Source organism: Vidua macroura, chromosome 2 (assembly GCF_024509145.1).
Source record: "Vidua macroura isolate BioBank_ID:100142 chromosome 2, ASM2450914v1, whole genome shotgun sequence".
Classification (NCBI taxonomy): Eukaryota; Metazoa; Chordata; class Aves; order Passeriformes; family Viduidae; genus Vidua; species Vidua macroura.
Genome location: NC_071572.1, coordinates 85781327 through 85807733, shown reverse-complemented (window position 1 = coordinate 85807733; position 26407 = coordinate 85781327). Strand labels below are relative to the sequence as shown.

Below are 26407 nucleotides of genomic sequence, written 5' to 3'. Positions count from 1 at the left end.
ACCTTGTTTTGAAAATACCCCAAATCCAGATGTGCTGCATGTTTCCTTTTGCATGTGTGATTTTTTTTTTTGTAGGAATACAAAAGCAATGATTATCAACAAAACTAAATCGCTGATGTTTTTCATTCAGATGGGACTCTAATCCCTTCTAAGGGCACCCAAGAGCCATTAACAGTAATTTTAAATGAAATAGACCCGTGCTGGGTCTAACCCGTTGCTGGGTCTAACTAATCAGTTCCTCAATTATACTGGCAGAAAGATGTATTCCAATTACCAAAGTACTTTCAAGTGAATTAAGACTCCTTTCTGTACTGGCTGTGGAGGTCACTCAATGTTCCCATGAATCCCTGCATGTTTACATTAAAAAAGCACACCATGATCTTTGGCAAAGGCACTTGCTCTAGGTTAGTTCAGCTTTTGAGTTTGTTGCCATAAATACAATAGAAAAGAAGCCAAGCATTGCAAAAGAAGCCAAGAATATATTTCAATACTTTGTTTCTGTATCAGCGATTAATCCAAATGACACGGGAAAAGTTTTACAAACATGAAATAAAATTTTAAAAGATGAAAGTGCAGATACCTTATTTACCATGTTTAATAAGCTGTGTTTGTGTTAGAAAAGCTAGTTTTGAAGGAATGCATCATGCCAAAGTAATGAGAAAATGTTCTGAACCAGGACCTGAACTGACATTGCCACCTGCTCAGTTTACACCTATGCTGTTTCCTTGGATCACTGAAGTTTTTCCTCTTTAGGCAGAAGGCTGTGGCCAGCCTGGCTCATCTCAGCACACATTCTATACCAAAGCAATTCCACACATCACTTTCTCCATAGTCGACATTGAAGCCCAAAATAGTAATTTTTCCAAACATGAGAATCATGCCCTGTAAAGTGCTTTAATGCAACCAAGTAATGAAATGTGTCTTCACCCTTTCTGGTAAGAAGCACAGATGTCTCACCCCTTGAGAGTTTTAAATTAGGTGTTAATGTGGTAATTCAACACAGTTGTGTTGATTCAACAGCAATATAAGTCTTTTTACATTTAAATGTTTAATGAAATGTCAAAATATAGCATATCAGACAGAACATAGGTTTCCCAGAAAAAAAAAAATCGTAGTTATTCCCTGATGTCAAGTAAAATGGGACACTGTGAAAATTAGTATGAGAACTATTTTAGAGCTTAGTCTAGACTCCAAAGTAGTGTGCATTCACTCACTCTTGCAGATCAGGACCTCTAAAGCTGAGAAGCCTTCATCCCCATGGAAAAGAGCAGAAAACGCTAACAGAAAACACAACTTTTTTTTTTTTTTTCAGATTTTTAACATAAAATCAGTAATGAACTGTCATTTTTTATGAACTATCAAAATGCAGATACTCTCCATTTCCTCTTGTGCCTACTCACAGTGCAGAGCTGGGCATCTGTGGCATTTCCAGCTCCTACCGCTCCTGCTTTCATGGCCCCCAATAGGAGCTGAGGGGAATCAAATCCCAAGTGCTGGTGCCAGAGGGAGCTGTGGCAGTGTTGATACAGGCACAGGCACAGGCACAGCCCAGCTCGCCAGGCACAAAGAGCAGCAGGGCAGGGCAGTTGCCTCAGGGCATCTGTTCCTGCACTTCCCTGCTTCCCAAAAGCCCCCGTGGCACCCGGGAATGTTGCAGGGAGTGATGGTGACAGCTTCCATTGCTATTGTTCCACACTACACCTCAGGGGTGGTTCTCTACACTTAAAGTCAGGGCACTGAGCTTCAGCTCAGCTCTAACCCCTTGCTGCAGACCCTCTACTTCTCAGGTTTTTCCAGCTGAACTAATACAGCCAGAAGGGGCTTTGCCAGCTCAACTGCATCCCTTGGTCCCAAGGGGAACCTTGCCTTATCCCTGGCCTCATCCTGCCTGGGACACCAGGATCGCAGCAAGGTGCAAGACAGTTTGGTGACTGCAGGCTGCAGGTCATGTTTTGATTCCTGAAAGGAGAGTCCACATCTCTCAAATCCTCAAGCAGGGAGAGCTGTGAAATAAGGCTTCACCTCGGAGCAGTTGTTAGAAAGCATCAGAAGGGAAAGACACTTTTTCCATCTGGTCTGTGCTGCTTGGCTTCTCAACAGTCTCATTTTTACTTACAGCCACGGTATTGGTGTTTTGTTTCTGTCTGTCTCTGATGTGCCCCTGGGCACAGCTGTGGGCACAGTGCCCGCACAGGAGGCTGGCTGGCAGGCAGGAGCCACAGCAGCCTGAGCGTGCCGGGGGCAGGAGCTGGCAGCTGGCAGCCATGGACGCAGGAGCAGTATCCATCCTCCCTGACCTCCTGCAGTTTTCTGCATTGACCAAGCACAAGCACAGTGAACAGGGAAAGAGTTTATCAGTTGGCTGGTTTGATCTTGTTTAAGAAACACAGGTTTTTTAGTCTGTATCATAACAAAGCCTGATTGCTTCAGGGATATTAAAGTCCCCCAAGTTTCTGGTGAGTTCCTGCAGTGAAAAGCCAAGGCGGGCCATCTCACAGCTCCCTTTGCCAGGGGCACAGCTGTAACTCCAGCCTGATGACTGTAAAAACTGAGGCAAAAAATTTTGGAGAGATTCTGGGGAGGGCATGCAAGGGAACTTGCAGAGGCCACTGTACTCCCTTGCTTCCCCCACCTGGCAGTGCTGTTGGAATGGAGCCACGGAAGGCTCTCCCACAAGCCCATCCACCTGCTGAATTCCAGAGGCAAAGACATCATCAGTGAGATTCTGCCATGCCAGGGCTCTGCTTCTTGCTACCTAACATCCAAAGCTGTCATTTTCTTTTCCTCAAGAGCCACATCTTTGGAGACTTCTAAGTGTATGACAGACTATTGTCTGGTATTCACATGTCCACCTACGTAAAGCATCGTCAGGGCTGAAATGTTACTCTAAAATGCAGGTATGGATAGAAGTAGAACCAAAGTGTTATTACTTGGAAAAATGTAAGAGCTGAACCAGACCCCAAATTTAAAACAAATAAAAAAACAGTTTGCGTATAAAGGATTTTTATTTTGAAAAACATTTTTTCAAAATTTTGAAATACAGTGTAAAGTACAACATAGAATTATGTCTGCAAAGTCAGCTTATGCATGTCATGCTAGTTATTTACATGTAGATATATACAGAGTGCAGATAATTATTGAAACCACACTACAAAATAAACAGAGAGTTCAAAAAGATAATTTAGTAGGACTTTATTAAATAGATATAGTTATTGATTGTATATATATTCCTATTAAAATACCACATAGTATCTAAAGTAACCCCTATAAACTCTAATACCTCCAAAATTGCCATAAATATGATTGAAAATTAAAACTATCCATGTGACCTGTTCAGCTGTTCTGCCCTTTGCTCCAACAGAAACTCTTGCAGAGATTACGGTGCTATCTTTAGTGCCAGAGCTTTGATGACAATTGCCAATAAAACACTTGCAGAAAGCTCAGAGGCAAAACAGCTTTCAGCTGAGGCATCCAAGGGTTGGAGCACTGTGCTCCACACTTAAAACAACAAGAATAATATGATGGCTTCTTATTAAACACTGCCACACACAGGACAATTAAAGAACTGATATGATCCTCAGTGACTGAATTAGGATACCAAGCACCTTATTAAATCAAAACAAAGCAAACTCCCAAAGCCCATGCAAAATCTTAAACAAAAAGAGAAGAGACCTCCCAATGGGTACAGACACAGCCTGACTGACAGTGGACTTTAGCAGGAGCAGGAGCTGGATGGGCTGCAGCAGCAGCACCATCTTCAGGCCTCTGTGACCAGCCAGAGAGAGACCAAGGTTGTCTATGCTTTGATCTCTGGCCACTGAACGATTCAGCCAGGCCTCTCTGCTGAAAGAAAGGACAACGCCAAGCCGGATCATAGATTATCCCATTAGCAGAATATTCCATCTCCTTTCTAGGGGCTTCTGGCCATCAACACCTCACTATAAATTGCCAAAGGTCTGTCTTTGACTTCACTAGAACTTTGAAAGCTTCTATCAGTGGAGAAGATCTATCCCAGTCTGGAGGATGTGCTCCCCAGCTGGGATTTCTCTTCTTGCTGCTCAAGCCAAAATTGCACAACCTTCCTCCTTAGGAAAAGAAATATTAAGAACAATGTGCTTTTTAGTTACATTATTTAATCTGATGCAATCTTATTAAGTAGAAAATAGGCCAGGGGAGAAAAGTAAATTAAAAAAAATTCCAATTACAGCCATTCAGTGCTTTTTTTTTTGTTGTTGCAATTACTGCTCTGAACTGCAGAATTTTACAGCTTTTCCTCTCCTAACATGTCTTTACTAAAGGCATATTACAATTCAATCCAATTATAGGCAAAGAATAGAGATTAGCACCAGAAAATATATAAAAGGAAAATAAGTTACTATTACTCTCAAAGAATAGTGCTGGTCAGGAAATCTGTGCATTTCTTTTTCCAGAAATAATTGTACAATGAATATTATAGATTAGTTAGGGACATAAGTGATAATGATGTTTTAATTTAACAGTTTTATTACATATAAATCTAAATGCCAAGGCATGCCATGGCAAGGACATTTTAATACTGAACGCATAGGAATTACACACAAAAAAGTAATCTTTATCATCATTAATAAAAAGTGTGAATATAGAATATTAATATACTTTACATATTTATCATACAATATATCCTTCACACTATTAATTTGATTCATGTTGTGCTGCAACATGTATCAAAAGGTTTAACAAAGAAAAAACATGGCTAATTATATGTTGTGGGTACAGACATTAGTACAGACAAACAACAACAACAATGTATCATCTACCTTGAGTTCTACAGTGATATTTGGAACAAACCTGCTGCATCCTTTTAGGAAGGATAGTAATAATAATAATAGTAATTATTTTTAGAAGTGTTTAACTTTTGCTTGTAGAGTGAGTCTGATTTCCATGAAAAATAGTAAATCACTACTATGAGATAATTTAATTCAGATTGCCTAATTTTCTGATAAGGCATTATCAAAATATTATATCTCCACCTAAATGTTATATGGATTTCTGATTCTTTGCTATTGTCAGAAAATATTTTTGGTCAGGCCTGAGAGTATCATCATTAGAGAAGCTTCGGTGCTGCCCCCTACCCCACTTCAGTCTCTGCACCCCTACTTACTCAGCTTTCTGGTTTACTGTTCAGCTTCTTGTAGAGATAAAGTCCCTCTTGAAAGGCAGGGAAGGGTTGGGGCACCCACAACCCAGCAGTGAGACCATACAGAAAGTGCTACTATGTGCTGCAGAGGAGAGTACAAGAAAAACCATAGAGTTCCAAAAATGAAAACCCCTACTCCTGGAGAGTGAGTGGCTAACTGTAAGTAAGAATGGGCATGACATTTTTCAGATGGAAATGTCATTTTAAAGCTAAATGACTTGAAAATTATTTATGGCTAGTTTGGAAGATGGGCCTGACAAAGCTGCAGAGCATTACAGAGGAAAATACAGATTTGTTTTGTGAGCAGCACATGAATGGAATCCAGTTTCTTATGAAGTTGTCTTCTCCAATCCTAAATTCGGTCTAATGTGAGATGAATGTGTGGGAACACATGAAACACCTCTCCTCCACAGGGATTCCTCCAGGTCTTTCTACAACCTTCCCCTCAGCCTTCACAGGCTCTACTTAATCTGTAACTGAACTTGGCAGTTCGACAAAATTTTTAATGAACTTGGCATCTTTGACTTCTCTAGCTTGCACTCAGATCAGCTGCTTTCAAAACACAGTACTGGAGAATTGTGAGACACATACAAGGGATGTGAAATTACCTAAGCTTAGGGTTTTTTTTCCCACTTATTTTTAAATCAGGCTAGAACAAAGCAAGTAAGAGCAAACATTTTTTACATTTTCTATTTCACAATTCCTCAAGAATTTCACAACAATTAAATTGCTCTTAAGAACTATGAGGAGTCATCAAAGGATACAGGTTTGCTACTGACCCCATGCAAGAGACAGAAGCCGGGATTTTTTCCCCCTGATCACTGCATTTTTCTGCCTGTGTGAGACGTGCTGGGCTCCCAGCCTCTGCTCAAAGTTCTGCTTCCCTTTCTGCTCCTTTTGGCCAGCAGCAGCACTTCTCCTGGGAAGGTCACCAGAGACAAACCTTTTGGCAGCCTACAGTTTACTGATTGTGAAATACACAACCAAAACCATGCTGGTCTTCTCAGGGCAATGGCAGTCTTAGGCATAGGTTAGACTAAGCAAACTTGGCGTGCCTTAAAATAAAGATTCAACTAGCTGAGGAAAGACCTTCACTTCCTTTCACATCTGCTCTGGGCAAATTAGATGAGCACACACTTGTCTGCCTTCACTACCAGTGCCATTTGGAACAACCCTTCATCACAATGCAGGCACAGTCTGGATTTAAGATGAAGTGAAACATGTTTTAGGATTAATAAAACAGTTTAGGGTGAAGAAAGAACCCAGGGCACTCAGTCACTAATGCACAGGGTCTGTCGTCAACTGCCTGCAGCCAGTCTTGCTCAGACTCCCCCTATGAAAAAACCATTTTTGGAAGGATGTTCTTCGAGCCTCTTTCTTTCTCTGATCATCACTCAATACTTGAATTAGAAGATCCTGCAGGGCTCTGCCACCAGCCTGAAATCCAGCAATTGCTCTGAAGAATTCATACCCTACATATAAGTAAATAGAGTTCTGATGTGCTTCTTTGTGTTGGCAATGAATCTTACTTTTCAATTTAAACAAGAGAAAGGCCATGGAAAGAAAAAAGCAGCAGGTAAAAAAGTACTGATGTTTTTAGCCCTAACAGCAGCTCTTCCTTAAACTTTCTTCAAGCAGGGTACAACTTGGAGATCAACAGATGGTTTGTATGTTGATTTCTGCAACTGAAGAAAGAACTGAGCTTTGACAGATCTATGAAACTAAGCCTAGATAGTTCTGTGAACCAGTGAATTCTTTTGGAAGCACTGGTGTTGAAGAAATACTAAGATGGAGGTTAAATGTCACTGTTTTCAATCAGGAATGGTAAGTAGCTAAGCAAGCAGTGCATGTTTTCCCTTAAAGTATACAAGAAAACTGCTCAGATTCAGAAAGCCACTTAATGGTTTCTGGGGTTTTCTTTGACTTGGTTTTATTTTTTTTTTTTTTTTTGTTTGTTTGTTTTTGTTTTGTTTTCAGTCCTATCAGGAGCAATCAATAGATCTTTACATCACCTTTGAAAAGTAAGTACTTTTTATTCTGTGGAAAGAGAGAATATTTGTCAAATATTTTAGCAGAAGTCAGGAGAAATAACACTAACTTCTTTAATTGCTACATGGAGCTTTTAGCATTCATAGCTTATAAAATGGGCTAGTTCACAGGTCATTTGTCTTACTTGCAATGGAAAAAGAATGAGTTACAATTTATCTCAGGTTTCAAAACATACTGCTGTTTTTCACTGCTCACTTCACATGACTACCAATCAGTCCAGATTCAGCATCTCCTTGTTTTCTACAGATGTTCTGGGACACAGAGAGAGTATCTTCCAGATGATGATTATCACAGAAATAAAAGTTGTTAATATTATCTATGCTGATACAGAAAGTAGGAAAGAAATCTACTAAGTATTTGAATGAAACATTCATTAAACATATCACATTTTGAATGAGCACTCACTGCACAGACAGTGTATAAACTGATATTATCAACTGTATAAATTCTATACCATATTGTAGCTCAATGACTAACAGAAGTCCCAACTTCTGATTTATGGTAAAGTCATTTCTTATTTGAAATGATTAGGATCAATTTTAGAATCAAGTTTTCTAAGGGAGAATTCAGATCACAATAGAATCAGTACTTACATTATGAAAAAGTCCACGATTTTCCATATTAAAAATCATAGATTAAAAGAAATGTCAGAGTGCATTGCCTCTAAATTTCACATTTCTGTGAGCAACATCCTTGGACCTGAAAGTCTGCAGCTAAATAGCAATTTTTTTTTTAATTTTATTGCTCTAGTGTTCCTTACCCATAAAAGAAGAACAGAACAACCTTTTGCAAACAATGGAAGTTATTCGAACAGAGTACCGTCCTCAGCACAGAAACTGTTAACTGTTTCATCACATTCTGTTCCATTGGCAGGGAGCTCTGTAACCTGCAGCTGCAGCATCTGAAGGAAATATACCACTCAGCTAAGGGGCTGATCCCATATCTGTGTCAGATAAAAATCATAGTGCTTATTATTTGTTACCATGGATACCATGAAGATATTGCTGTCCACTAAAGATTACTAGAGGAAGACAACATAATTCTCAGGAACTAGTCCTGTTTTGCCTTCGTAAGTTGCCTTTAACCAGCCTGGTTCCACTGATGGATACACTGCAAAAAAAACATACAATTTTTAACACTGTTAAGAAAAAACATACCATTTTTAACACTGTTAAAAACCCCATACATACCACATATATTTATTTAGATGGCATTTATTCAAGAGCAACTGAAAAATCAGGGCAAAATCTGACAGCTAAAAAGGGAATTATGCCCCCATTTTGTGATACGGTTCAGTTTTTTATAGGTTCTTTTTTAATACATAAGGCAATGTAAAACAAATCTTACCATTAGAAAATATTGCCCCCTGTGGGAAAGACAGCTCATGACTATGCTCAGCCTTACAGGAATACATGGCTTTTGCTTGTCTGAAAGAAAAAATACAGGCTTGCAATAAATGAGATGACAAGGAAAAAGGTATAAAGGAAATTAAAACCTGGGAACTATAGGAATAAGCAGATGTACAAATGCTATATGATAATGACTGCAGTTCAGAGGAGTAGAATTATAGTAGCTAATAACTTCAAGCTTACTGGAGTTAACAAGTATGTTATTGCAGAAAAGAGACTGACATCCCACTTAGATATTTAAACAGGAATATAATTTGGAACTTTTAAAATGAAGTTGCCATTCAAATTAGTACTGAAATGAGCATACTTTTTGAAGCAAGCCATGGACTGCCTGGAGACAAATTCAAAAGTGATCATCAAGTTATTAAAGGTCTAAAAACTTGACCTGTGAGAAACTATTGTTAATAGGACTACAGAGGAAAATAATATTTAGAAAGTAAACTTGAGACAAAAAGGAGTCATGATTCTGTCCCAGAGAAGGAGGACAGAAAAAGCCACCTTGTAGGGTCTGGCACTATGATTCTGCAAAGTACAAAATGAACGTTTGAACATGAAGATGGAAATTAGGAGCTCTCTTTAGATTCCTGCACTTCATCTAAGACCTTGACTTTAACTTACACACTCAGAAAAATTTTACATGAGCCACCAATTTTTCTGGATTCCTTTAGACCCACACTACACTAAGTGAAGATGAACTTGTTGATTATTTCACCTTTGTGTGATATAATGGGGAATTGCCAGCTGATGTTTCCTTCTAGCCAGGATTTATCTCAATGACCCAAAATGTGACCTGTGGCAAAGTTTAAAATTTTCTGCATACTTTTTGAGAGTGTGTATATGCAAGTGGCATGTAATCTATCATGTTTTTCTCAGAAAATAGTGAGATAAAAGAGTTACATGATAGATTAATTAACAGTGCCACATCATAAGCATTATCATCATTCATTTGAACCTTTAAAAGTGTATGAGAGTGGATGGACATATTCTGAAGTTTTTATGTGAGAGCTTTCCAGAGATGATTTGTCCCTCTGAATAAAAAGCTTTGCTGTTGGTTCTCTGACTTATGACTGGACTAAATGGCATGTTTTGCCTTCATCTTAAGAGAACTAATGGCTCTTCAAGGGTTACATTCTCAGGATGAGATTTTCAGAGGAGATCAGGAATTTTGAGTTGTACAATATCCAAGGGGCAGTTTATTTTCAGGGCCCTGGAAACATTTCTGATTTTTAGTACTGTCATCCTGGTTACATCCCATCAGTTAACTAAAAGAAGATGAGCACTGGATCCCTGTTTGTTCACTTTGCTTAAATGTTAGCTTGCTCTCTGGCTGGTGTAGACTACTCTGAGTAGAGTTTTCCCAAAATAACTCCTTGGTGCCTCTTGTTGTGAAGAGTTTGCCATCTACACTTAACAAGACAGGTGTCTTGATTCATTCCTCTATATAGTCTGTACAAGTTTACACATAATAACCTACATAATGTATATACAAAGGGAGCTTAGATAACTTTACCGAAGGTTACACATAACTAAAATTATTTAATCTTTTTTTTTCCTCAAAGCCTTCAGAGAGCACTACAGATGTTCTAATTATGCTGACCCAAATCAGTAACACTATGACAAAACAGCGTGTTGGGATGGGTTGACCCTGGCATGACCCCTTGTTATGCAAACCCAATACACCTGTGTGGCACAATAATGGATTTTACACATATAAAACAGCAGAGTAACTGTTAAAGATTGTTGTAGTTGTAATGAACACAAAGTAGTAGGTAATGAATTTACTAAATCACAGGGATTATTTCAAATCTGGGTAGTTTGACTATCAAGCCAGGTGCCCATCTTAATAATGGGAGTAATATTGTATAATTAACAGTGTTACCTGAATAATACTGTGACAAAAGATATTTAAGGCAATATTTAAATGTGAGGCAGAATTTCTGAAGTCATTCTTGAAATATGATGTCCTTTTTATTCCTCTTAGAAAAAGTTAAGAAATTAATGCTATTTTCTCCTCTATTCTCTAATGTCTAATAAGCTATTTTGTTTTCAACCTCCAATTTAATCTGATCCAACTATGTTTACCTTAAAAATAAAAAAAGACAAGACAACATAGACTCTGTCTTAGAATTATACAATCACAGAATTTCTAAGGTTGGAAAAAACCTCTAAAATCATCTCCTATGGAAAGAGAAAGGTTGTCAGCACTTGACATTTACACAAACAGAGAAACACAAGAAGTCCGTTTCTCAAAAGCTAATGAATGATAGCATTCTTCACACTAACCTGCTCCTGAGGCAGAGCAATTACAACCCAAAGTTATCTACAAATCATCTGTGATGGTATAATGAGTGACAGATTTAAAATATTTACTCATAATTCTGGAGCAATTTTCAAGCACCTGGTTATTGCCTCCACACTTGATTGGATTATTTAGGTTCTCATATTTGTTATTACTCATTTCAACCCTATCCATCTGGAGGCACTGCTCATGAAATGAGCTTTCAGGTTCTTGGGCATTTTGTTTGTGATTACAAATATGAACATTGTTACTGATGGTGTTAATGTTGTGCTCCCTAGAAACAGGGCTGTTAAAAAAGCACGTGGTAATATCACCATCATCAGTTCTTTTAAAATGATGCTAATAACCTTAGAGGAGTGTGATTCATGTTGTTTAGGGCAGAGGAAAAAAAAAGCAACTTCAGAAAATGTTAACCACATTTCCTAGAAGTTCCTTCGTTCCATGACCTTATTGGGTAGATTCCAGATGAGAAAAATGCATTTTCCATTTCCTTACTTCCTATTATGGTTGTTTTGAGCCCATAATGATAAATATACTAGCAGTCACATCAGTAGACATCAGATCATAAATTCTTTTGCTTGACTATCCACAGTCAACAATACCTGAGGCTCTAATAATAATAGTAATAATAATTATTTTGAAAGATAAACAAGATTTAAAACTATGCCCCTGCCCTAATGACCTTTCAGTCTAGCAAGACAAAGCCAGAAGATGAATGAACAAGGAAAAACATATGAATCTCTCTCAGATGAGTCACCAGTTAACATTATCCTACGGGAAAAAGAAAGGTTTATAAAGCCCTGGAGATGGAAAATTCAAAACCAAGCCTGAGTAAAACACACTGGTCTGGTCTGAGTAAGGCATTCCAGGTGGTTTAGGATGCAAAATATAGCATGAATAAAAAAAAAAAAAAAAAAAAAAAAAAAGAAGAATGACTGGAAAAGAATATTTAATCATATGGGTTGGGAAGGGAGTATGAGTCTAGAGGGTTTCAAAACACCAGTCTGCTCCTATTGAAATCCCAGCCTGGCACCTAGAGATCCTCCTGAAAGGTTGAGCCTTTTGCTGTCACCTACTCCTTCCCATTTTTCTAATGAAAATTCTTCTTCTAATGCAGTTTCTCACTACAGGAGACTTGACTTCCTGTGTACTTCTAAATCAAAGTCAAGAGTAAGTAGAGTCAGGGATTATGTGTTGCATTTCTGTACAGAAGCTGAAATAAACAGACCTCAGGCCTGACTGACTTACCTAACTGCAGCATTTGTGAAAATAGTAAGAAAGCTCCTTCACCGCTTTCAAGTGCATACTAAATTAGCGACAGAGACTGATTTCAGTGTACACAGTGGCTTAATACCATAGCGAGGGAGACTGATGAGTAATAAACTTCAAATCAGGAAATAGGAAGACAGAAGTCAAAGTAACTGTAACTGGAAAAAGAGAGCACAGGCTGGAGAGAGCATCAAATTTTGGTCTTTCTTGTCCAATCCTAACATATGTACTGTGGTCTCTTGTTGTCTTCCTGACTAGAAAAACCCTTTAGTGTTACAGAAGCATATACTCATGTATGCAAGGAGAGAAAATAGGTCAAATAGTTCATTAAAAAAGAGGACACACAACTCATTATAGACCTGCTGCATCATACAAAGTCAGAAAGCAGGGTTGCAAACACTGCATATAAGAAGGAACTAAGTAGGACCAGACCACTGTGGCAGTAAAATATCAAATGCAGAATTACCTGTTGGAATACAGAAAACAACATGAGACTGCAAAACCATACAGGTACTTTTGATCTGCCATCTGTGCAAAAGACCACATCAGGCAACAGGTGCTTCAAGCAGGGATGAAGTTACTTATATTCTATAATGCATAGGTAAGCAGTAGCTTAACATTTATCTTAACAGGGTAAATTACCTAGGCATAAAGTCCAACACTGTCTTGACTTGAGTATTTCTGGTATCAAACCAGGCAGCTTAAAAATAGTTTCTCTAACTTGTACTTGACCCTGCATATATTCATTGGTTAGCAGAGTTATGAACACAGGAGGCCTTTCTACTAAATGATCAGTTGTAATTACCATGATTTCTACATACTTCAGAGTCAAAAAAAAAACCCCAAAAAACCCCAGCAAAGGCTATTGTGTAGTTTTAAATCAGCCTTCATGTTCATAAAATGCAGCTAAATAATAGCTGGCTCTGAATTGTAAAATCCTACTCAGACTTAAGCAGCACTGTAAGAACAGCTGAGCTACTTCTGATTTCTTCCACATTCTGCCTGCTAACCTCTCATTTTCCATTCTCCTTGCTCTTCTGTTACTCTTCTGCCTTCTTACGAAGGCTGAAGTAGAGGACCTATTCAGCCTTTCAGTGTTTTCGGCTTTGTTATCCCCTCTCCACATCCATTACCAAACTGCTACTTTTTCCTTTGTCAGATTTTTGCTTCTTACATGCTTTTTATATACAGATACAGGTGGCACAGGCTCTGAAGGAACAACAGGGGAGAGTTTGAAAGAAGGAAGTAATACAAAATAAGAAAAGGAACAGTGTTGAAGACGAAATGATGCAGGACTGGTGAAGCAGTCATTGCTTTCAACTTAGGACACTGGCTTAAGAACATTTCAGACCCTTCATTTATACTTTTTTTCCTTAAATTATTGCCCTGGTCTTTTCACATCCCTTTCCTCCCCTGCCACCCTCCTTTTTGTTCATCTTACAGTTAATGGTACTACACAAAACAAAAGCCTTGATTCCTGAAAGCTGCTTCTCTCACAAAATCAGCAGGCCTTTGCAGGAGAGCTTTTTCTTTCCCTCCCCTGCTACATCTGCCAGAGAGGACAGACACATTCCATGGCCACACATTTCAGGATGTTGGCATCTTCCTTTACATCTGTGCTACTTTAGGCTACTACTTCTGGATTCATGGATTGACATATTTTTTTCATTGCTCAACAGTTCTGGTAAGTTGTGGGTTTATCAGTGAGTAAATCTCTGTTCTGCCTCAAAGAATTTGAAAAGCTGGGACACTGAGAAGAGATACATTTATTTACTCATCTGCTTTGTCTATTAATTGTAAGGGGAGTATTACTGTACAGAAGATACTGCTTCCTAGACAAACACTGGAACATTCTAATTTCATTTAATATAAAAATGAATCAAATTCGTGAAATAAATTCAAACAATTTTGAAGAAAATGCCAATACTTTCTGCTGCACACTATCAAGAAGAAAGGCCAGCAGTTTCTCCAGACAGACACTGGGCCATGGAAGGTGTGATGGTAAAGACAGAAATCCTGATCAAGTTAATCTTGAACTTTCTAAAGTAGATGTTATTCCAGATCTGCCTATATGAGCAAATTACCATAAACCAGCAGGTTTGCTACTCTGCTGAAGCCATTCCATACAAACAGCTGTATGGAGAAAGTACAGCACCCTCATCCCAATTTAAATACTGGTAATTTTCTCTTGTATCTGTGTCTTTAAGCAGGCAGCTGACCTGAGCTTCTCTCACAATTCCCTCAGGTGAGAGAATAACCAGACTGGCTGCTATTCTCTGTGAAATTTAGCTTTCTTTTGAAGAAAGGATGAGCTTAGTAAACCAAAACATTTCACATGCCACATGATGCTGTCCAAAAGAACAAAGCTCCAACTCTTCTCTTTCAATCTCTGAAGCCAGCAAAACAGAAAGAATTTTACAGAATGTTAAACAGTTTGTAGCACTTACCGTCCTGAAGAAACTTGTTTAAGTGAACCAGCACTTTCGAACAACTGTGCTCTTGCAGCCACTCTGAAAATAAATGCAAAGCCTTGCTTTATACTACACACACTAGTTTCACTTCTAATCATCTAAACACATGGACACATTTGAATTTTTTTTTAATTATTCACTTTCATCCCTATTCACCAGACTTTTTAAGGGTGTAACCTAACTGGGGCAACAGACTTCCACATGCTCCAGTGCCATGCTGAGTTACCCATGGAAACCTCAATATCTTGTGTTTGAAACTATATTCATGGATGTCCAATAGATATATTGGAAATGCTTTTACTGAAAGTCTATCATGCTGGAACTCTGAGCTGTGCAGAATTCTCTGTTTAAGTAAGACACAGGAGTCTGTGAATGACTACAGTGATCCCTTCCAGATACAAAGTGGAGAGGCTGAATGATATCCTGTAGTATTTGAAAAACTTCTTGATGCTCTGTAGATCTGGAAATACTTTTTGATGGGGACAGAGATATTCTGGGTCAAACTCAGATCAGGAGAGATCTTCTGACTTTTCAGTCTTCTGAAAGCACTGAGAAACATTATTAACCCAAATCTCCATAGGCTAAATCACAATCTTTATCACTTAGAACTATCTTCCTTTCAGCATTTAAGAAATAAAACTAAACAAAAACCAAACCAAACCAAACCTCAGCTGTTAAAAATCGACTATTTATCATGCAGCAACTGAAGACACTTCAGAGCTGAAGGTTGGTTTTGTTTTCTTTTTCCTTCCTCCAATTTTAGACTTCCACAAATAAAATCTGATGTTTTTTTTCTGAAATAACCACATAGACAGTAAACAGCATTTCTGCTCCTTGAAATATTAAATTCCAGAAGAACCAGAGATAGTTATACTAATCATTTTCCTAGGAAACATTTCTACCTTGTCTCCAGTCTAATAAAGTCAATGGTAGCCTTTCAATGGACTTAAACAGACTTTGTGCCATCTCCTTTGTTTACAATTTTACCAAAACTAGATAAATAATTAACAAATACAGAAATATTAAAATCAAGTATTCATGCATACTTTTTCAATTACTTATGAACGTTTCTGGAATCACTTTACAATAGGCAATACTGTAACAACACAAATCTCCAAAGGGCCTTAATGACTTACACAGATCCTGGTCTTTGATAGCCATTACTTGATGCAGTATCTAATCTTAATCTCCTGCACATTTTGGGAGGCAAATCAGGGTTTGGTGGAGCCTTTAGTGTATCTTTGGTATCTGTAGAAGATAAGCTCTGTATAGATCCACTGCAGCTTTTGTTACCTAAAGAAAACATCAAATTATAGGGAACATTAAAGCTGATTTGAAGTTGTTACAAAATATGTATAACTGTGCTAAGCAAAGGTTGTGCTGTTGTTGAGGCTTTTTTTTTTTCTTTTTTTTCGGAGTCAAAACAGGTAGACAAACTACTTACTAAGAATGAGAAAAAACTATCTTTCAGGCAAAAAGCCAGGAGAAAAGAATCAACCGAAAGAATGAGGAAATGACACTAAAATTGAGAAGGCTAAAAAATTATATTGCAATTACATGGCTAGACAGTACAATCACTAAAAAGTGACAATGTAAGCATTATAAAGCAGCACTTTGCATAAAATTGAAAAAAATCACTGGGAAATGGTTCTCAGGAAGTCAACTGATCAAAGCAGTGTGAAGTCAGACCACAATAATTTGTATGAATTAACATTTTGATATCCACAAAAGCTTCATGAAGTTTAAAAAAATATACTTAGGAATAAATGACCATGATTTGCCTTAAACAATTGCCACTGTAAAGCAAATCTATATGTGTACAGACTGTATAGCACACAAAAGAAGTCTTTTAATGAATATAAGCTATGTCTACATGTGTCCTTCCAGGTGACTTATCAGTGGGCCATCCATATCCATGGATTCTCTGCAAGAAGAAAACTGCATCTGCTTCTCTCCTTGTGCCAAAGACCAACCAATGCTTAATAATGCTTTAAAAACTGTCAAAATACAGAGATCCCAAATATACAAGCACAATACCTCTATTACTAATATTTCTAATCTATAGTATTATTCTGAATCAAATTATAGATGAATTGTAGGAAGATAGAGAGTGATCTAAATTTGAGAAACTTTTTTTTTAAGCTGTGTGAACTATGCAGGTTATAAGCAATGGAAATATGTCAGAAGCAGTTTCAAAACTGAAACAACATACCACAAAAATTAAAAACAAGCAAACAAACTTTACTAATGAGTATCATTAGCTTTCAGACACAGCTCTTGTTTTTTGATGCATAAGTTAACACTGATGTGATAAAAGACCTTGGAAATTACCTTCAGCTGATGGAAGTGATCTAAGGGAAGATGCTGAAGACCTTTTCAGCCCAGACAGACTGCAGGAACTCTTTTTGGTCAGGTCTGTTGGTGGAGAGGCATTTTCTGGTCCAGTGACAGAAGCTACACTTTGGCAGTCTGATTCCACATCTGTTTTGGTTGCATCCTCCTTTGATGAGGATTCTGGACTTGTAGTCCACAGGCCTGAACTTTTCTGGCCATTAGAAGAAGCAGGAGAGGCAATCCATGGAATCCCTCCTGATTTCTCCCTTGGCTGTGAGGGCGTGCACTTGGTGGTGCTGTTCTGCTCAGAGGAGTGAGAAGACAGAGATTCGATGCTGCCCATGGGAGTGCTGTCGGGGCTACTGCTGTACGAGTCACCTAGGGAGGAGGCAGGGGAAGGGAGAGAGAGTGAAAAACATAATCTGGATTTTCTAATCATGTGCAGTTCTTTCAAGCCACTTTTAGCTCTTTTCTACCTTACTTGTTATCAATTTCATTAATCTGTGGTTTCCTGAAGAAAGAAGACAACTCTTTTTTTTATTTACAACTTGAAGACTCATGTTGCCTGTTTACAAAGCATTAGTCCCTTGAAAGTTGTAAGACTGCTGATGCATTTTTTTGCCAGATGCATTTTCTATAATTTTTTATCATTCCCTACCATATGAAACCTGTATCTCTTTTCTCACCCCAAAGAGATTTCCTTTATTTCCTGCAATATAATTGTGTCCATGCTTCATTTAAATGATGACTTAAAACCATCTAGTACTCTGAAAATGTTATTGCCAGAAGCCTTGGCTCCCTCTTACCTGCCACACCTAGAGATATTTGGTAAGAAGAGTACCTCTGTTTCTACCTCAGCATTTAAGGGCACAAGTGAGATACTAAACTAAAACAAACTAAACAAGTTTATTTACAGAAGTGCTGAGTTTCAGTTAATAAGCAAAACACAAATGGAGAGCTGTTGGATCAGACCTAGTGGTAATCAAACTGCCTCCAAACATAGCATCATAGAAGTCATACAATCATTTGGGTTGCAAAAGACCCCCAAGATCATTGAATCCAACCTTTGACTGAACACCGCCATATCAAATGAAGCACAGCACTAATGTCACATAATTTCTTGAATACTTTCAGGGATGGTGATTACACCACTTCCCTGGTAAGTCTGTTTCAATGCTTGACAAGCCTTTCAGTGAAGAAATTCTTCCTATGTCCAGCCTGAAGCTCCCCTGGCATAGCCTGAAGAAGCTTGCATACACTCTGCGAAATACTTGCACAGAAATGTCCCTTTTTTATACTGGTATTCATTCATTGAAGTTACACAGTGAAAAACAACTGAAACTTGCCCAGTTTGTCCTCTGGTGAGTGTAACTGACTGGTCCTTTGTAACTTTGTACTTGGGACCCCATATCATTCACACTGGCAACCCATGTGCAGGGAGCTATTGTTATTTAGTATTTAAACTCTCCCTGGCAGGAAACAAGTAATATTACAGACTTCAGAATTATTACATATCCTCAAGAACTGATGCACTTTAACTGTAGATTTATTTACTGAACCAGACTCATCTTTTTGAGGAACCAAGGGACACAGAAATTCTTTAGGGAATCTGTTGCAGTAGCGGAATTGTTAACAACTTAAGCTTTTATAAAATTTCAACACTCCTTACAGGACAAGCCAGTAAGTAAAAAAGTAATGACCCAAATGGATAAGAATGAATGAAGTAAACCTTTTTAATTACATCTATATAAAATTAAGTAAGCATTCTAAGCAAGCAATTAATTATAGATATAACTCCCTGCTGGTAAACAGTAAGCCATATGATGAGTATACTGCTTCTCCCAGGAATATTAATTTGTTTCCATTCCAGAAAACGTAAGAAAGTTTCAGTGGTTTTGACAGCTGAGGCAGTGGCTGACTTTGAAGCAATGACCACAGTTTCGTGCATGTGAAAAAAGCCAAGTGATGGTTTTGCTCTCCTGTCCTTTACTGAATAACATTTGTTATAGGAGAATATAATGTTTAAATGATGTTGAACACTGTATACAACGCAAGACTTGCCTATAACCAAACATCCTTCCTCATCAGAGAAGTGATGAATGTAGTCAGTCAACAGTGCTGCTGTGACTCATAGAGGTTAAAAAGCTGATGCTTATGATCATTCGAATACAGTATCTATAGGATAATATTCGCCAAAGTTAAGATATGACATAAAAAGCTAGATAACCAGTATGCAATGACAAACTTACTGTCAGGATCTGCTAGACATGGTGTGTACCTTCCTTTGGGTTTACGTGAGCCTGTGGAGAGACAAATTGCTCTTGTTCTTCTTGAACTCGATCGGGACTGAGGCTGGGGAAGAGGAATATTGGGGTCTGGTGCAGTGTGAAATATCTGCATGATTAAAAAAAAGGGGAAAAATGACATTACACAACAGAGGTACTCTTGCACTTTCACTATTAATCCACTTGTTTTCCTCCCCACAGTGCTTGAAATTAACACTACCATAGCCTCATACATTACAAAAGAGTAAAGCTACAGAATATAAGCTTTGCTTTGATCTCATTTTACAACTCAAGAACCACAATACTGAGCTGTACTTAATATCTGTATTAATTTGTTGAAATAGATTTATTTTCTAGCTCTTGTTAAGAAGAGCTTAACAGTTGAAATTGTAAAACAAAATAGGTGCCTACTAATGACCCTTCTCCAAGAAGTAATATATTTTTTAAAATATTATGACAAAGTGATTTTTGCCTCTATGTTCCAGAGAAAGTTTTTATGTATCACACAAAGTTTTATGTCACGGTCATAACTTACTACAATCAAATTTGGATTTCAGAAAGCTTTATTTGACCAAACAAATCAAGTTTAATGAGGAACAACAACTTTACATTTCAGGCATCTCCTGGTTCTTATCTTTTACATGCCACTTCTACCAATGGTCAATTTTGCAATTCATTGCTGCAGAAAAAACTTAGTTTTTTACCATGCTATGCCAGAAGGCATATCTGAAAGGATTTCTGGGCCCTCTTAACTATAGGGCATTCCCAAAAGGAGATGAAGCAAGCCATGAAAAGACACCTTTGTGCCATTCATAGAAGTGGAAAAAACCATATGTACTTCCACAGTAGGAAATAATTTGGTGGACATCTTGAGATTCTCTCGGAGTACATCAAAACTGTATTAAGCACTAGTGAGTAGCACATCAATATAAAAACATATCTGTCGACAGAGAAATAGAGCAGGAGTGACTTTGGTTGTGCAGAGTCTTTGTGCTGAATGAGCTCTGATTTTCTGGAGAAGAAATTCAGTGTTGGAAAAATGCAATATATATGTTCTGCAATCAGAGCCAAGAAGGCTATCAGGTTCATAGCCATTTCGAGGAGTCCCTATGAAATATAACTGATGGTACCAAGCTGTACTGTCAGCACCTACTGATCAACCAGTGCAGGGGATCTTGGCATCGACTGGGAACTGTCCCTTAGCTGAGTAGTATTTTATGAAAGAAACTCAGACTTTTTTCACTGAGTTTTGTCAGTCATCAGAGGAGATAACATAGCTCAGCTAAGATCCCCAGAATAAAAACGCTTTTGAGTACTTAGTAAAGGAGGTCTTGACTGAATTCTGAATTCTTGGCTGAATTCTGAAATCAAATAGTTTAAAATTAAAACAAAAAATCTGGGGAGGCCTTTCAGTGAAGCTGATATCAGCAGTGGTAGTGACTGAAAGTAAGCGTGTAAGATTTCCTCCTTAAGTCCTTCTCAACCCTTCTAGTGACTAATCTCCACTATGCAGCTGACATGTCCCCTAAGGACAGCAGTGGCCAGAAACACTCTGACCTGATGCACTCAGAGGAGAATCTGTGCATTCACCTAGAGTGAATCTTCATACAATGGTAACAAGAAAGAGCTGGAGCAGCCAGGACAGAAGCTATGACCTTCTCTTTCTGTTTCTAGTTTCAGGAAGCAATCTTCAGAAAGCAACTGAAGATTCAAAGCAATGCTTTCAAAGCATGGAAAATTATGTCTTGGATTTGTACCTTGAACAGCCATGAAAGACTTGCTAGGAACACAGATACATAGCATGGAGTGGGAAGAAGCTATTACTTCTATTAATGACCTTCTGCACATTTTGGACTCTTTATTCTTAAGGACTCATGGTAATGAAAATGAGATCTTAGTTCCAATTCATAACAAAACAGATAATTTCTTTCTACCTTTTCATAATGCTCTATCAGAATTTCAACGACGATATTCTGAAACTTAATGTTCATCATAGCAGCCACGGTTTCCTCTTGTGCTCTCATCAGAGTTGGTCCAAAGATAACACCAAGGTTGGATACGGTCATTAGATTTTGTTGACTGTGCAATGATACCCTTTAAATGAACACAAACAATATGTGATTTAATTGCTGTGCTAAACTACAATTTTAACAGGCAAAAACTTGCTAAGACTACTACTTTTACAGGATCTCAAGTTCATGCCTCTATTTAAAATACATTTTTAAAACTTCCACTTACACTAGAATCAAAATACAATGTAGTACAACTACTATGTTTCCATTAAGGCTCCTGTCATGCAATAACTTAATGGATAATGAGTATGTCCTCCTAGAGTAGTATTTCAGTTCCTGATATACCTGACAGGGAAAGGCAACTGTATTTGGAGATCTACACAGAGAGATTCAGAACACCTGAAGTTTAGAAGTCTTAGGGCAAGCACTATCTCTCTCCAATGATTATACAGGTCCTTATATACTTTCAACTGGATTGACTGAAAATGCTGTGTGGTTACAGAGATCTACCACATACCTTAGTGTTCACGTAAAGGAATGAAGCTTAGTTACTGAAAACACTTAATTTGCAATAGGATCTCTTTATTAATTTGATGAAAACACGGGATCAATGGATTAAGTGAAATTATTGTTTCTGTGTGATAGATAACATTAGATGATCATAATGACATCTGGCTTTAAAATATATTAACCTTTTACTTCTTGTATATTCTGTTATCACATACTTTACCTTTTCTACTTTTTTTTTTCCTTTTTAGTGTAGAATTTAAAAGATTAGTTTTCCCAATAACTTATTAGATAGTTAAATCTCAATCAGTAATACTCAATGCCCCATTTCTCTCCTTACTACTAAGATTTGCCAATTAAAAACTGTATCATCATAGATCCTTTGAAACAACTGCTAGTGATTCCCCAGTCACAGCTGCCCTATTGCCTCATTTCTGAGGAATATTATGCCAAGTCACAATTATAAAATCATCTTAATGCATAATTTTATTGAATCTGTTACCAAATTGAACTTAATAATGAGTCACTGGGTCCCATTTTTCTCTTCCTTCTCACCACCATCTGCTACTATGGTCAAGCTGAGCTTTTTTAGCCATTTCCTATGCAATTAAAATAATTCTTGCAACTTCTAAAATTAAGAAATAGTAAAATCAATAAAATATTCCCTTCATATTTGGGCTAAGAAGATTTTAGCATCCCATTTTCATCAAGAAGTAGGAGAAATATGGGAAAGGGTTTTGTGTAGGAGGCAGCACAGTTATAAACTGCAGGAAAACAAATGCCTATCTTCTTAGATATTTCTTATATTGTTTCAATAAGTTATCTCAAAACTTTCAAAATTGTTACCTCAGACAGACACACTGGCAGAGATCATTATTTGGAAGCTACATCATGAAAATGACTCCACTATTAAAGTACAGTTTTAGCTTAAACTAACTTTCTCTGAAACAGATCTTATGTTTATCTCAGATGACTAAGGGTCTTTTGGGAAGTCCACTAGTATTTTAATGAAACTGGAATGTTGAATAATTCAGCTCCAGATATGCTATTAAAAAAGCTTAAAAAAACCCCTCCCTTTGCAATGTAACTCTGCTGTGTACTGCACAGTAACCGTAGAGGTCTGTTACACAAATCTTATAGCGTAAGAGAGAAGGTAGTGTTTGTCTGGTGTTTGGGTTTCCTTGGTTACAAATTTGGGAGCTTGGTTAATAAGAGAAATGGTGAATTCAATAACACTGTGGTGGGAAAGGGCTTTCTACAATGCATTTCAAAGGCTCGATTTCTTGCAAACGAGAAAGAACCCAGGGCTGTCAATGGATCATTTTGATAGCCACTTTCCCCTGACTTGCTCCTACTGGTGCTGAGCTACAGCACAGACACAAACTGAGGTAATCAGCATTTCAGATGGCTGTAGGGCATTCATGGAAATGCCATTGCTTTCTCCTCAGAATCTCTTAATTTGATGCATGACCAGCAAATTTGTGATACTGCCAGACTGCAGACTCTCAACTGCCTACCACAGGTTGTTAAATTATACCAAAGAATGATTCATTCTTTAGACTAGACATAATTTGACTAGATAGCTTGAAAAACCAAAAAGTGAGTTACCCCTGTGAAAGTAACACCAAACTTGCCATGTTTGCCTAGCTACTGACTATGTATCCATGCAGTATCACCTCTCTCCAGGGTGCTTTTCAGGATTTGCCAGTTTTGTATGTTTGTTTCTAGTATGATCTACATCCCACATCTGATCCTATTTAAATTTGCACGGTAACACAGAAGTCAAGCTAGGCAAAGACCTAAAGACTTAAACCAAGAGAAAAATAACATTATCTTTATTTTAAAACCCAGAGCTACAGTGTTTTTTCTTTGCTGCAAAAGCATTTTTGAAAAAACTGAACAGCTAAAAGAAATATAGGGAAGGAATTATGCACTTTGAAATTGGATTTTCAACAAAAGAATGATGAAAACAGGAGGTTGGATTTTTTCCCCAAGTTTTCCCATTTCTATAAAATTAGGCACTTTACCTGCCATTTATTTGTTCTTTGAAAAATCTCCACACATCTCTTTGAAAAAGATGAGGGAGGAAGATGGCTAATACACTCAAGAGACTAATTTTAAATTCAGTCTCATTAGAATTGCTAGCATAAACAACAGCTGGCAAATTGTATGGAAATTAGAAGGGGTGAATTTTATGTTGGAAAGAAAAGCACTGAAGGCATTCAGTGTAAAATTAAGATTATATCTCTATGAAATGAGAATCACAACAAAGATGAGAAAAGCAAAAGTTAAAGAGAACAATTAAATAAGGGAATACTACAGGTATGCTTTCCTTTGGAATTGCATCTGAGATCACACTGAGAAAAAAGAGAAAAGAAAGGAAAGGAAGAAAGTAATGCTTGCCTAACAGTAATTGCATCGACAAATAATTCAGTTCCTATGCTTATATATTCCTCTAATTTTGAAGATTCCAGACAAGCAGCTTTTACAAAATTGTTAATCCTTCATTAAATACTTTCATATTTTTTAGGGTTCTAAAGGAGTAGGTACTGCATTTTTTAGTTAATTAAACAATTCAGTGAGTAAAGAAACTTATAAAATCTTTTTCCATCTGGCTCACTGTGTCAGCCCAAGTATAACAAGAGGCAAGGTCTGCCTAATCAGGTTTTGCAATGAATGCATTTACAGCAGCTTGCTATAGTGCTAGGTCTCCAGGGGTTAATGATACAATGGGCTAAAACCATTTATTTTAGGGCTAAATGATTTCCTGTCAAAGAAATGTTCAAAGTTCTCATTTCTATAACAGGAAGCAGAACTGCACTAGGTTCCACTGTAGACAGCTTACTGCAGCCTGTAGCTCAAGCTGTGATGAAAAAAGCAAAACCTTTGGGATGTAGTGAATTGAATGAAAACAACATGGACTCATCTCATGTCTTCTAAAAGTGAGCCTTATCTGAACAACTATTGTTTCACTATTCACATTCCTAGATGACTGATACATGTACTATACAGCATCCTAAATCAGAAAGAGTAATACATATTCAAAAGTATTGAGCAAATACCAGCAAAAACTAACCAAAGATGTACAGAAACCTACGAGAATAAAAACTTGTCTTTTTTTTTATCTCACAGCACATGCCAAGCGTAATTCTGTGAAGACAAAAGGTTACTAATTTAAAGAAATGCAAAATGTTTTCCATCTGACAATTAAAAATCAAGAGAATATTAACACAGAGTCAAAAGTTGGACATCTATGTAGATATCAAAAATATAAATAAAAATACTTCAAATTACTGCTTTCAAGTGATACTGTACTTCAGACTTGCTAGAGAGAAAAATAAGATCAAACATGAAGAACAGGAATTATCATATCATCCATCTCATTCTATCTCCTTTCTAATCTGTCTCATCCTGAAACACTCTGGGACTTTGAGACAGATTCAGTGTTTTCCATCAACCTTGGCTTAGTGTTAGATGTTTCTTACATTTAATTGGTTACAAGTCCTGTATTAAGAACATGAATGAAAACATTGACTAGGTTTATTTTATAAATATAGTTTACCATCTTGGTAGCACTTAATGTTTTTATTCTGTTTCTACAGAGAGTATTATTCCAGTTAAGTTGAGAACAGTATTTTAGAAATCAAATGTAACTTTGAGTGTCATTGTTTTGACATAGAAAATGGATTAAGCAACACTGACAAATTTAAAGCAGAAATGATAACATATTACAATAATCCCAAAGAGAAAAATAAAAAATAATTACTTGACCAAGTGCTTAATAAGGATGTCCAGCATCTCTCTGTTCTTCTCTGGTAATTTATGCACAAGTGCATGCACTGCCTCAACTCTGTAGTTCTGATCATCTGACTCTATTAAACAGAAAACAAATTGTTGATAAATCAGAACATGTGTGAAGAAGTGACTACAAATGGTATCAGTGCCTGTATGCTAACACAAACATGCATTAAGACGAGCCAAACAAAATTAGCTTTCAAATGCTGAGGAAAATTTGATTATATTTATTACACCGTGAAATCTGTATTTCAAGTAACTTGCCTAAAGCAATTACTATCAATACTGGAACCAACAAATTAATGGCAGTATTGACTTGATTGTACCATTACTTGTACCATTTCAGTGAAGTCAAAGATTTAATCTATGAAATATAGATTAAAATAGCTAAAATTGTTTTCTGTCTTTTATTCTTATCAAGACAAGCGAAAATGGAGAAATATCTCCAAATTCTAAACTGAAGTCATTAGAAAAATGATCTCTGCTATCTCTGTATCCAATTACTTCATTTGTGAAAAGGAGTTCAGATTTGACCTTTCTGATTTCTCAAGGCAAGCTAGGAAAATAAAGGTCTCTGGATGAGAGGGATGAATGTTACAAAAGAATTATCAGCCTATATAAAACGAACAAACAAACAAACAAACATCTAAATGAGGGTTCAAAACTTCATGCAGAAGGCAGTCACGTAGAACCACTAAAAGGATCAGAACAAACCACTGAACAGCTTCATCTAGTGTGACTTCTCTGTTTTGAGGGCTGGATCACTGCATATTAGAGCAAGAAGAAAAGTAAAGATAGTGA

General features: G+C 37.3%; 1 protein-coding gene across 2 annotated transcripts in view; it reads right to left on the bottom strand.

Annotated features, from left to right (window-relative positions):
- Positions 1-2986: 2986 nt before the first annotated feature.
- The window catches only part of ARHGAP42 (Rho GTPase activating protein 42), a 144045-nt gene continuing 120624 nt past the window's right edge, over positions 2987-26407 (bottom strand). Inside the window, exons 17-25 of one of the 2 annotated variants that reach the window (XM_053970800.1) lie at positions 25578-25683; positions 21227-21386; positions 19257-19401; positions 17005-17385; positions 15810-15966; positions 14650-14712; positions 8573-8652; positions 8208-8335; positions 2987-8126 (exon numbers count right to left, since the gene is read on the bottom strand). In XM_053970800.1, the coding sequence (XP_053826775.1) occupies positions 8247-8335; positions 8573-8652; positions 14650-14712; positions 15810-15966; positions 17005-17385; positions 19257-19401; positions 21227-21386; positions 25578-25683 (1181 nt within the window). In that variant the 3' untranslated portion in view covers positions 2987-8126; positions 8208-8246. Of the gene's footprint in view, positions 8336-8572; positions 8653-14649; positions 14713-15809; positions 15967-17004; positions 17386-19256; positions 19402-21226; positions 21387-25577; positions 25684-26407 lie in introns of both variants that reach the window. The other variant, XM_053970798.1, reaches the window with a different exon arrangement.